This window comes from Clinocottus analis, unplaced genomic scaffold (assembly GCF_023055335.1).
Source record: "Clinocottus analis isolate CAN_PGR_092001 unplaced genomic scaffold, fCliAna1.0.p SCAF_11, whole genome shotgun sequence".
Taxonomy (NCBI): domain Eukaryota; kingdom Metazoa; phylum Chordata; class Actinopteri; order Perciformes; family Cottidae; genus Clinocottus; species Clinocottus analis.
This window is the reverse complement of record NW_027175832.1, coordinates 13,520,902-13,533,586: the sequence shown is the minus strand read 5'-3', so window position 1 is coordinate 13,533,586 and position 12,685 is coordinate 13,520,902. Positions and strand designations below refer to the sequence as shown.

Genomic DNA, 12,685 nt, shown 5'->3' with positions numbered 1-12,685 from the left:
CTCCACTGGTTAAAGATGCAGACATGTATTGCCTCGACATGGCTCTCCTTATGGAGCCGAGCCCCCGGCTACAAGGTGCTAACAGCGCAACAGAGCTGACAGAGTTTTCCTGAGGGGAACCTGTTGGTTGACAGTATGATGCCCTGGGTCGGGATCGCATTATCAGCTATAACCGCGGCAGTCATGAGCTCGCTCACATACGCTTTTCTGTTGACTTGTGATGATGACCTCACAGAAATTAAATTGGCACTAGTTTTAGTAAAATATGGGAAAATGTAAAGTTACTTTAACTGGTGTCTGCTTCCTGGTTCTGGAAAGGTAAGATAGTTTCAGCTGATGACACCTGCATACTGCTGCTTGAAACGAGGTTGACAAGCTAAAATAAACTAATTACTATATTATTAGAATTCTTTATTGCTACCTTGTGAATAGCAATTGAATCCATTGTTATTATTGTAGCATTAAGCGTGTCCCTTTTGGAAAACATCTTCATAAACCCACACAATTCCTTCTGAGGATGAGAACGCACTATGAAATGCACACATGCCCCTGTGGTATGACCAGCATCACTACCCTGAGCTCCATTCTACCGACTGGAGTTATAACTGCTTCTCCTCTACGGCCATCTGAGTCCTGAAGACCAGACAGACCAACAGGAAAGTCTCCATCATTTATTTAACATGACACGGTTTGATCCTACTCACTACAACCTGCTGTCTTGACTCATTTGTATTCTTTTTAAGTGAAGTGAAGCATAGACTTTACAGATAATATACTTACAGTTGTGTTCATGGGAACTTCTAAACTTCAACATTCATTCTTTGCTTGTTTGAATCTGCACATGTGATTTGTTCCTGTACTTTAATAAATCATGACCAATGGCCACAAAACATGTTCCAACTTTTGGTGATAAAATATTTACTTAAAGATTCATTGCCACAGCATCCGATGTGTTCTTTCTTTACGTGGTTGTCTTCATCAAACAGTACATCCATCAAATCCAAAAGGGACACATATATGTGTGCGTTTATTAAGAGGCCTTTGGTTGGCAGTCCTGAGTCTGGATGCTGCTGTTTTCATAGTCTTTGTGTATGTCCAGTGTTCCATACAGGCTTTCCAGCACAGCCAGGACTCTCCTCTGAACAAAGTCCACCTGCTCTACTGGACAGTATTCATCTAGACTGGACCTGAAAACACACAGGAACAAACCCATTTCACCTGTTTGACCTTAACGGCTCCACCTTTAACAAGATAGACTTGAATTCAGATGGTAACTACACAAGGCTGTATTATTTACCTGGACATAGTAACAAGTGTAGGTTTGGGCACAGCCTTCAGAAACAGCTGTACAGCTGCAATGAGTCTGTTGATCTCCTCATCAGTGCTGATGTGGTGAGGCAGCTCACCTGAGTCGCAGGTCAGGCCGGCCTGATGCACCTGAGAGAGGACAGATCAGAAGGAAGAAGCAATCCAGAGTTTAGATAGAAGTGTGAATAAAACAATACACCAGTAGAAAAATTGATATTTGTTATTTCATTTGAGTGATTGATTCCTTTACTTTGAAAGGCACTGCACTATTATGATAGATTACCAAATCATTTCTAAATTTTTCATAGAAAGTTGAATATCCAACTGACATTTTGAGTCAGCCCTCCATCCCAATGTTCTACTGTAGTGTTCAGCAGTCAAAGCTCAACTGGACAAAGAGGCAAGCTACATTCATATGTCCTAAAATAATCTATTAGAGTTTACTGGTTACTCTCTTTGTCTTTGATTTCTGCGTTTCAGGGTGGACCTTCTCCAGAGTAGAGACCGTGTTGCTCCAGCATATGATGCCACACATTGAGTCATTACTGGAGATTCACATCTCTCATAATAACTTGAGGAATCGTTGTTACACTTGTAGCGCATTAACCTTCTTACCATTTCATAATCTGGGCACTGATTTCTCGACTTCAAACTGGAAACCAGTTGGGCTAATGGGGCCATGCTGAAAACACATGGGAGAAAAAGAAAGGAAGGTAACAACTCTAGCTGTGTCCTAAAAAACTAAAAGGCATGGACATCATGCAAACAGGCACACAACGTATACTTTGCATATACTTTATTTAATGTTCTTAAATGTAATATGTTCTGTTCTGCTATTGTATTGTGTGTGTGTGTGTGTGTGTATATATATATATATATATATATATATATATATATATATATATATATATATATATATATATATATATATATATATATATATATAAATAGATATAGTTTTTTCACACTTAATATTGTTATGTTTACTCTGTAACTTGCTGGCTGCTTCGAAAAACACACTTCGCCTTGGGGATGAAGTATCTATCTATCTATCTATCTATCTATCTATCTATCTATCTATCTATCTATCTATCTATCTATCTATCTATCTATCTATGTCTTTGCCCTGTTTAGAAGCAACAGTTACAGTGGTGCTACTCTTCATCTGTCAGTAATTATGATCATGATTAATAAGTGTCATAAATTTCAATAGTTAGTGAGTGTTTAGTACACAAGGAGGACAGACATGACTTAATCATCCTATAACACGTGAGTTCACCTTGTTTGACGTGTTAGACCGTTCTCTGGACTGTGTGGGTGTGTACACAATGTACTGCATAACATCGTCAACATTCCTACATGCCTTTCACATCAGCTATTTTGCAGTTGCCAAGCTTCAGTTCTGAAAGTAGAAGTATCTTAACTTGTATTCTCTCAACTGGCCAGCAGGAGGCAATGAAGTCAGGTTTTACACAAGTCTATATAACTGACTCTACTTCTCTCTTGATCTATTCCCTCAGTAAACCTCGTAAACATGAGTTTATGTCTCAATCTTTAGTTTTAAGTCTTTTTCAATACAGCATTATGTTTATTTAGTAAATTATAGTCATTTAGAGTCAAACAGACCATAAAACAGGGGATGCTTTAGGGCGAGGCTACAAGGTGATTGACAGGTTACTGCCGCTACCAGAGCCATACATGGCGTCTCCGCAGTCCTCCCATGGCCATGGTTGCAAAATATTGTATATTATATGTATCTTATTGTGTGGTGGTCAACCTATAAAAGCTTTTGCTTTGTTGCAAAAACAAGCAATAGCATCATGAATAATGCTGGCTACTATGAGCACACAAAGCCATTGTTTTTCAGACCTCATGTTATAAAATTTAATGATTTATTATATGATGTTTATTATAAAATAATGCAGACACTGTACAGTGTAAAAAGGTTGTTTTTTCATACATGAGAGTACATATGATTTGAGAGATGTTTGTACGCTAAAATGGTTGTAAGAACGGTCAACTCATTTTTGGTTTTCAAAAGGATTACTTTTAAAACAATTTTTGTGAGCGGTACAAGTGTATATGAAATGTATGTTAATGGAAGATGTATGTATGGTCGTCTGTGACAGAAACCCACGGCACGCCACTGAGATATATCTCAGTGGCGTGCCGTGGGTTTCTGTCACAGACCGACACACTCCATACACGGCGCGTTCATACAGTCCACCACCACCCACTGCGCCACACGGCGAACCAGTCAGAAACCAGTATGACATTCCAAGATAATAAGTGTCCCTCTAATGGTCACATGTTACCCAGGGTTGCTGGCCCAGCGTGTAACCGTCTCTTCTCCGTCATCCTCCAGCAGATCAGCAAATGCTGCTTCCAGGTCTTCCAACTGATGCACACGACGATCAACACACTCATCAAGCGCCTCCTGGACACGGACACACACACACATCACTAAAACTATACTACAAATTCTTCTGTTCAGTCATTGTGGTATGACTCCTAAAATAAAATGAATCAAGAATACAACACCAGTATGCTACCAGTAAGGATGTTCTCTAAATGTGTATTTGTGGACAATATTGTCTGTCAGAAAGTCATCTAAACACAACCAATGATCAAGGTCCTTAAGCTTTTACTGCAATTTAGATGCTACAATGTGTTGAATGCAGATAGTGTTCTGACATCTTCAAGATGTATCTATATATTAACTCTATAATCTCATGTTTTTTCTGCGATTAATTGCATTATGCGCCAAATTCAATAATGAAGTAAAAACTAGTGTATTGCACACTATTATTTTAAAGTAATGTTATCAGAACAATGTAACAGGCACTCTTGAGCAACAGCAAGTTAACATACATACATATATAGTATATACATCGGTTTTCTTTTCTGAACAGGTACCGGAAGAAACATTTGTATTTTATCAATGAACAACATAAACAGTGTGTTCAGTAGTAAGGGTCCTTGTGAGGGACAAGCCACTCCTTCTTTTGCCCATGTTGAGTAGTAAGGGTCCCTGTTAGGAACAAGTCACCGCTTTGGTCCATATTTAGGTTGTTGCTTACCTTAAAGATGTATGTTAAAGACCAGCAATTGATCAACTTTATACTGAATATCTTGTGATGTGTGGAAGGTTCTCCTCTTTTGAGAGAAGAGTAAAGCTCCAGAAGTGGTACTGACTTAAAGTGCTCTGCCATTGTGGCACTTTGCAGCAGTTTGATCACTTTACAGTTTTCAGCAACAGCAATGTAACATTCGTAGTTTGCCAGCTGGTTTAAGAGATTATTGAAAAATTTCCAAGTTACGCTAATGATTATTTACATGAACGGCCGAATGAAACATCACTTAAATGTTGTCGCCGCAAGGGATTTTGGGTCGGATTGTGGGTTGGCATTATCTCCTCTCCTGTCGTTATGGCAGTTCCAGTGGGTCCTATGCTAAAGGAGCTAAGTTAGGAAGCATGAAGCTCCTTTCCTTTGCGTTTAGAGATATCTAATGGCACTTATCATGGCGGCCACTGATGTACTTCAGGGTCATTTTACTCAGTTATTAAGGTTCCTAACCAAAAAGGACTATTCGACTGCCATAGTGTGGCAGACCGCTGGGTCAGAAGCTTTGCGCATGCGCGATTAATGTTTAATCCGGACTTGGAGACTGCAGCGACGCTCCTGTGAGACTGACCGCCTGTAAGAGCTTTGTGAGGCGGGGCGGCTCGTGGCAGCACCGCTGCTCGCCGAGCACAGAAACTACATAACAATACGTGCTTTGACGGCCGGCTCAAGTCAGCAAGTCGTTAACACTGCCTGACGGTGAGGCTACGGAAGCGCGCACACACTTACATAAATCACTTTAAAGTAAAAGCAGTGTTGTTGTATTGCATTTATGGCGAGCATCTTATTTATTTATTTTTAATTTTTGATTGACCTCACGCGGGCCGGACTGGGAGAGCCGTAAGACGCCTAGGTCTGAACTACGCCGTCTCAGAGAGATTTAGTGCAGCACCTGTGTGCAGCAGTGATAAGCCCAAGTTGACGCTGACTTAACGCGTTATCTTGCCCATTCCTGTTAAATATGGATATATCTTCGTGCTTTTTGGGCTATGTGATACTCCAAGCCGGTGTGCCTACTTGTGTGCGGCAGTGATAAGCCCCGCCCAATGCATAAAAAACAACATGCTGTTAACGCATGATCAAATAATTAACACAGTTAAAGGATTGCCACGTTATTAACACGTTAACTTACCCAGCCCTAATATATACAGTAAACAGTAATACAGCACTTTCTATAGATCTATATATAGAGGTAAAATCTACTGAGTGCACCTCTTTGTGTGTGTGTGTGTGTGTGTGCGTGTGTGTGTGTGTGGAGGGGGCGGGGGGTGGATTGTGTATTAATTGTTAGAGTTGTCTGACCTCATCAGCATCAGGGTTGGGTCCTCTGAAGTCGTAGAGCTCCTTAAGGATGTTGTACTCTTCCTTGACACAGACAAGACAGACAGACAACATGGATCAATTCTAGGTGCCATGAATTGCATTTTTTTCTGTGCAATTGTAAAAGTGGTAAAGCATTCAGATCTGTGGCAAGGAGCCACTCCAGAACTAGAAGTGTATACGTGGAATTTACCTGCGTGTATAATTCCTTGAAGGGATTTTTACACGAGAAGAAATCCAAATCAATGTCCAAGATGTATGGTTCTGTCTCACTAAGAAATGCAGAAATGATTTTAACAACGTAACAAGTGGATCCTTCATTGTTGTCATCATCAGCCAAGCTGGACATGGTAGTGCCCTCTGCTGGTCTCAGGAAGTCAGTACATCTAGAGAGGGGCTCTGAGCAGCTAGCCTCCCCAGCGTTACTGCACTCTGGACGGGGTCTCTTCGCCAACAATCCCTTTGCATCCTCTACAGGTCTCTTCCCTGAAATGTCCCACAGAAAACAGAGTCAAATGGATGCATGTCCAAATGTGTGGAGTCGAAGGAAAGGATATTTGGGTACTTTTTAATGAAAGCCTAACACAATGTTAAATTTAATTATAGATGGTCTGCTTATGATATGGTAATTACAGCCTGAGCAAGTAACCCTGTTAAATGTGTGCAATGTAGGGAATAGAAACAGCTCTACTAGAGGACGTCTCCCGACAGAGCAGTACTTCTTCTCAAACACACACTGTGGAGGTTCATGCAGAAATCTTATTGCAATAACGACTTTTTGTGACTCCTCCTTCTGTTCTTTTATAAAACAGATAATAATGATAAATAAAATGGCAATCACTTTCAAGTAAACCATCAGACAAAAACAAATAAAATGTGCAATCACTTTGTTAGAACACCGCAAATGAAGTTATATCTGTGCAAACAATAATGAATATTATAAACAAATGACTGCAGATGTGTGTGAGCTATCCGGTTGTATCTGCAATGAGCTGCTCTTTCTACAAATCCTTTTAAAAAGAGTTGCAGAATCAGCGAGTTGCACATGCTCAAGAGTAAGCCGTTAGCGTAAACATTTACCCCAAAGCACAGGCTTTTCTTCATGTATTTATTAATATCTTAGTTTTTTGTCTGTGTACTATGTGAAGTTCTCAAAAAATGCCCCTCAACTTTAATGACACCTAGTTTGAGAGGCTCATTGCACACCTGTAAGGGACCAGTCACTTGGCTGAACAGGATTGACTTTGACCACATTCAGCCTGAGAGGTTTGGAGTTCTCCAAGTGCTTCTCCGAAAGATACAGACCATCACTGAGGAAGTAGTTATCTGTACTTGTCACCCTGCACAGAGAGTAGAGAAACACAGAAACAAGGCCAAGTTTATGACAAACCCCAAGAGAAAGGACAAGAAAACACTGTGCATTAAGATATGTAGCACAATGCTAACAGGGATAGTCCTCTTGCCCTATGAAGGCAACACAAGTGAAAACATCTGTGTCAAAAGAAGTTTTAGCACATATCATTTTCATTCTCACACACATGTACACAATAATGGCATAAACAAGTAACACCTGGGCTTTAGACTCAACTAATTTACATTCATACACCAATGGCACAGCCTCGAAAACAAACTTTCTTTGGGAAGATGGAATTGGGATAGAACCACTGATCTTCTAGACAAGCCGCTCCGTCTCAGAGCCACAACTAGTACATCTGTGCTCATGTAGAGCAGCAATTAAAAAAATAATAATAATAATAATACATTTTATTTGGAGGCGCCTTTCAAGTCAGCTAAGGTTGCCTTACAAAAATAATACAGGATAAAAAGATAAAAGCATGAAAGATACAAACAACAGTAAAACAGAGCATCAGTATAAAAACAAAAACAAGTGAGGTGCAAAGGGACCAGTTATAAAGTGTATGCCAGTTTGAACAGGTGAGTTTTGAGTTGAGACTTGAACGATGTGATGGAGTCTGATTGTCTTATGTGTGTGGGGAGGGAGTTCCAGAGCCTGGGTGCTGAGCAGCTGAAAGCTCGGGCACCCATGGTACTGAGGCGTGGCGTGGGGATGGTTAGTAGTCCAGAAGAGGATGAGCGGAGGGTGCGGGAGGGAGCGTATTCCTGAAGGAGGTCGTAGAGTTAAGTGGGGTGAGGTTGTGGAGAGATGTATAGGTGAGGAGGAGGTTTTAGTAGTCGATGCGGTATTGTACAGGGAGCCAGTGAAGTTGGATGAGTACGGGAGTGATGTGGTCCGATGATTTGGTACAGGTGATGATCCGGGCGGCTGAGTTCTGAATGATTTGCAGTCTGTTGATGAGTTTGGTGGGGAGTCCGGTGAGGAGGGCATTGCAGTAGTCGATGCGGGATGTGACAAATGAGTGGACCAGGATTTCGGTGTTGGACTGGGTCAGTGATGGGCGGAATCTGGAGATGTTGCGGAGATGGAAGAATACAGTCCGGGTGATGTTTTGAATATGGGACGCAAATGAAAGAGTGCTGTCTAGAATCACGCCGAGGCTCTTGACTTGGGGGGAGAAGGGTACAGGGAATCCGTCGACGATGATGGGTGGAGCTTGGGTGTGTTGGGATTTGGTGATGATGGATTTGGAGCCGATGAGCAGGGCCTCAGTTTTATTGGCGTTTAGCTTTAGGAAGTTCCTGCTCATCCAGCTCCGGATGTCATCAATGCAGGTGATGAGGGAGGTAAGAGGGGTGGCAGCAGTCAGTTTAGAGAAAATGCAGACCTGTGTGTCATCGGCGTAGCAATGAAAATATATCCCATGGTGACGGTGGAGTGTGCCCAGGTGGAGGAGGTAAATGGTGAAAAGAAGTGGACCCAAGACTGACCCCTGAGGCACTCCCAGTGAAACATTCAAACACCCAGACTTGTGGTTCTTTAGTTGCACAAATTGTTGGCGGTCAGTGAGGTATGATGTGAACCAGGAGAGTACAACACCAGTGATTCCAATGCCGGCCAGGCGGTCCAGGAGCAGAGGGTGCGAGATCGTATCAAATGCTGCGCTAAGGTCAAGGAGGATGAGAATTGTAAGGAGTCCGGAGTCAGCTGTGCGGAGGAGACTGTTGCTGATTTTGACCAGGGCTGTTTCAGTGCTATGTTTTGGACGGAAGCCAGATTGGAATGGTTCATGGAGGTTTTTTGTGTCAAAGTGGGACTGTAGTTGTGCGGCAACCACCCTTTTAAGTGTTTTGGAGATGAAGGGGAGGTTAGAGATGGGCCGGTAATAGTTTAGGACAGCTGGGTCATCACTAGGTTTTTTCAGGATAGGTGTGATGGCGGCCAGTTTGAGAGTGGGGGGTACAGTACCAGTGGTGAGGGAGAAGTTAATTATGTTGGTGATCATGGGGGAAATGGATGGCGGACAGGCTTTGACAAGGGAGGTGCGAAGAGGATCGAGCTGACAGGTGGAGGTTTTGGCTTTATGGATGAGTTCCGAGATGGTGTGTTCTAATACTGGGGTGAAGTTGGAGAGGGAGCTGATGAGAGGTTGGCCGGTGGTGATCATCCAGGGTGGGTTTTGTGAGGAGGTGCAAGATATGGCCAGTTGTTGGTGAATGGTGTTGATTTTAGAGCTGAAGAAGTCCAGGAAGGCAGTGCACTGTTCAGTGGAGATGTCTGGAGGGAGGGTTTTAGGAGGCTGAAGTAAGTGGTTGACTGTTGAGAAGAGGACTCTGCTGTTGCCTGTACCAGTGTTGATTAGGTTGAAATAATGTGAAGATTTAGCAGCGGTGAGGGCTCTCTTATAGTGATGAAGGTGGTCCAAGTACATTTGGCTGTGTACCGTGAGACCAGTCTTTTTGTAGAGTCGCTCCAGTCGACAGCCAGAGGCTTTGAGCTGGCGGAGCTCCGGTGTGAACCAGGGAGCAGTGTGAGTAAATGAGACTGAGCAACTTTTCAGGGGGGCCAGGATGACGAGGGACGAGGAGAGGCAGTTATTGTAGTGAATTACAAGGTCAGCCAGAGAGGATGCTGAGCGAGGGCTGGGGTAAGAGCTGAAAAGAGTGGAGAGATCTGTGGTGTTGATATGTTTTATGTTTCTGAAGGAGATGGTCCATTGTTCTTTGGCTTTGTGTAGTTGGGTACGAATGTCAAAAAGTACAGCTTTGTGGTCGGAAATGGGGAAATCAGTGACATCAATGTTAGTGGGAGTGATGTCGGTACAACAGATTAAGTCGCGTATATAACCATTGTTATGGGTTGGGAGGTTGACATGTTGTGTAATACCAAGACAGTCCAATAATAATAAGGTATCATTTATTAACCCCTTGGGGAAATTATTCTCTGGTCTGCACTAGTTGGTCAGGTTAGTCAATTTAGTTAGTTAGTCTGGTTAGTGGACTCCTACCTGATGGTGGTGGTGGACGGGTCTCTTCCTACAGACATCCTGTGCTCCCCCTCTCTGATCTGCTGGGCCCAGTATGGATGCAGCCATGCCACACAGGACACATGGCCAGCATAAACCATGGGCATTATCCAGTTTTCTATACTCAACTCACTAAAAAAAAACATTGAGATTGGTGAAGCCAGTACAATGTAACAGTTTGACATTTACAACCTCCATCCATCACCCACGTCTCCTGTGCAGCTGTGTATACCATTTTACACTAATCTCACTGTACGCCTCTTGCTTTAAAGGTTACTGCTGCATCCAAAAACTTGTATTGTTGAAAAAGAAAAATCCTACCTCAAGAGTTTCTCCTTATCAAACACCGTGTCAGCAGACATGTTGACAGGGATGAGCAGATCTGGATGTGAATCTAAATGAATCATCTTTATGTTCTTCAGTGGAAGGTGTCTGGATGCAATGGCACGATAAATATGACCCACCACCTAGTGAACATACAGTCAACATGTTTAGATCATTGACACATATGTATAATATGGTATCTAAGCTATTTGGATGCATTAATTAGAAAGGTAAATAGACTTGTATAGTGACTCTCTAGTCTGTGAAAAACTTTACATAACATCTCATTTGGATGTTCGAAAAGTTACACAATTGCCACACGCTTCAGAACTAGTGACAATGCAGTGGATGGTCTCTCATAGTGTCATGTAGAAGAGTCTCTGGTCTCCCATAGTGTCATGTAGAGTCTTTGGGTAAGTTGGCAGGCCCTGCCACCATACATCAGTGTGAAATGGTGAATAAATAAAAGCACGTTCAGGGGGCAGAAGACTAGAAAAGAGATGTACAAGTACAGGTCCATTTACCATTTAGTACGGACATGTCAAGTATGTGGCAGACAGACTACTACAGCTTATTTGTTAATGACAAATCATAGTCGTTCCATGACACCTCAAAGTTTAGTTTTCATCACAAAAGTTATTGTGTTGAAATCCGTTTTATCCATTATCTAAGAGAACTTCACTAAAGTGCAGCTAGACAGTTAACTGTTATACTTATTATTATTAATGATACTATTAATAATATTAATATTAATAATAATAATAATGAGCAGTAATGTGAAAGTATTTATGTAGGCTAACACACTAGCTGAGTGCACAGTGGGTACTAGCTAGGTTAAATCCGTGCTTGTTCGTTAACTAGCAGCTCGGTGTGGAACACACGGGAGACATTTGGTAGAGTAAACAAGAGGCTCACGTCATGGTGATCCTCCACTATCCACACCGGCAGCTCCTTGTAGGACCTCTTCAGCGGCAAAGAGCTCATTGTGAACAAACGGCTGTACTCCGTGGCGTACTATGTTTTTCTGTCCGACTAGAAACAGGAGTCAGGCTGACCATATTTGGTTCCCAGTGTACGCCAATATATTTGGTAATATATAGAATAAAAAACGGGGAACTGTAATTGAAACTGTAATTATTGGACTGTAAAAATAGGTTTATTAAACCTGCCTGCACGTGAAACATTACTTAAGAACAATGGCTGAACATACAGCAGCGTATATGTATAATATTAATTTAAAATGAGACGCTTGATTCTTGGCATTGTAGAACTAAACTGTATCTGTATCTATAATTAGAATTAATACGTGACATCCCCGACAACATGAAACTCAATCCGTGGGAAATGTGTCGACTCCATATCGACTCTTGCAAAGAAGTGCGGGGCAGACACAGGCCTGAACCAGGAGACCGTGTCTGTGTCCCAGTTCCTGAGAAGGGTTCACTCTGTTTACCTGGTTATTTCAAGCCCAACCAGGACGCTTTCCTAAACCGAACTCAATGCTTTTGTTGTTAACGATTATCAATTATTTGTTTTATACAACTTGACAATACCTCTAGTCTTTATATTACAAATTTAGGTCAATGCGGTTTAGCTTTTTATTCACAAGAGTCGTTATTAAGTCTTTTTTTTTTTTTTTTTTTCCAATTTATTAAGCAGGCAATGAGACGCCCGCGCACACACCTAAAACGATACTACAAATTCTTCTGTTCAGTCATTGTGTTATGACTACTAAAATAAAATTAATCAAGAATACAACACCAGTATGCTACCAGTAGGGATGTTCTCTAAATGTGTATTTGTGGACATCTAACCACAGCCAATGATGGTTTCACGTCCACTCATTCTCTTAAATTGTGACTTTTTTGCCAGGATTTATGTCCTAGTCAAACTTTATGCCCCCTCCTGTAGATACACAGGATGAAACAGAGAATCAGAGTCTCAGTGAAACAGAAGTGTTTTGTTACTCAACCAACAAACAGGGACGTTTATAAAGTGTTTGTAAAAACACTTCTTAGCAGTCCAATAAAAATGCTTACGGTTTGATTTAAAGCCCCCTTGGAACTGTTCAACTACTCTCTCACTGTAAAATAAGTCACAGCACAAACCAAAAAACACAGATTTCCACTCCATTGGGCCTAACCCCCCACCCCATGTGTCTGGAATAACCAATGAAAGAAATCAAAGTACTACTGTGTATTGTGTGATGTCTGAATGTATGTGCTG

The 12,685-nt window shown here is 41.8% G+C and overlaps 1 protein-coding gene across 1 annotated transcript; it reads right to left on the bottom strand.

Moving 5' to 3' along the window:
- Positions 1-901: 901 nt before the first annotated feature.
- On the bottom strand, positions 902-11,464 carry cunh5orf22 (chromosome unknown C5orf22 homolog). The gene is made up of 10 exons (XM_068570872.1): positions 11,375-11,464; positions 10,457-10,602; positions 10,118-10,267; positions 6,960-7,093; positions 5,947-6,239; positions 5,736-5,798; positions 3,624-3,745; positions 1,924-1,990; positions 1,298-1,437; positions 902-1,187 (listed from the first exon to the last, which is right to left on the bottom strand). The coding sequence occupies exons 1-10, from the start codon at positions 11,441-11,443 to the stop codon at positions 1,031-1,033; spliced, it is 1,341 nt and encodes a 446-aa protein (XP_068426973.1). The 5' UTR covers positions 11,444-11,464; the 3' UTR covers positions 902-1,030.
- Between the last annotated feature and the right edge of the window lie 1,221 nt (positions 11,465-12,685).

Excerpts from the sequence above, each read along its gene's own strand:
- cunh5orf22 (XM_068570872.1), bottom strand. The coding sequence starts at position 11,443 with ATGAGCTCTTTGCCGCTGAAGAGGTCCTACAAGGAGCTGCCGGTGTGG. Across the intron at positions 1,438-1,923 it reads AGTGCCCAGATTATGAAATG|GTGCATCAGGCCGGCCTGAC; the intron begins GTAAGAAGGTTA and ends GTCCTCTCTCAG. Across the intron at positions 1,188-1,297 it reads ACACTTGTTACTATGTCCAG|GTCCAGTCTAGATGAATACT; the intron begins GTAAATAATACA and ends GTGTGTTTTCAG.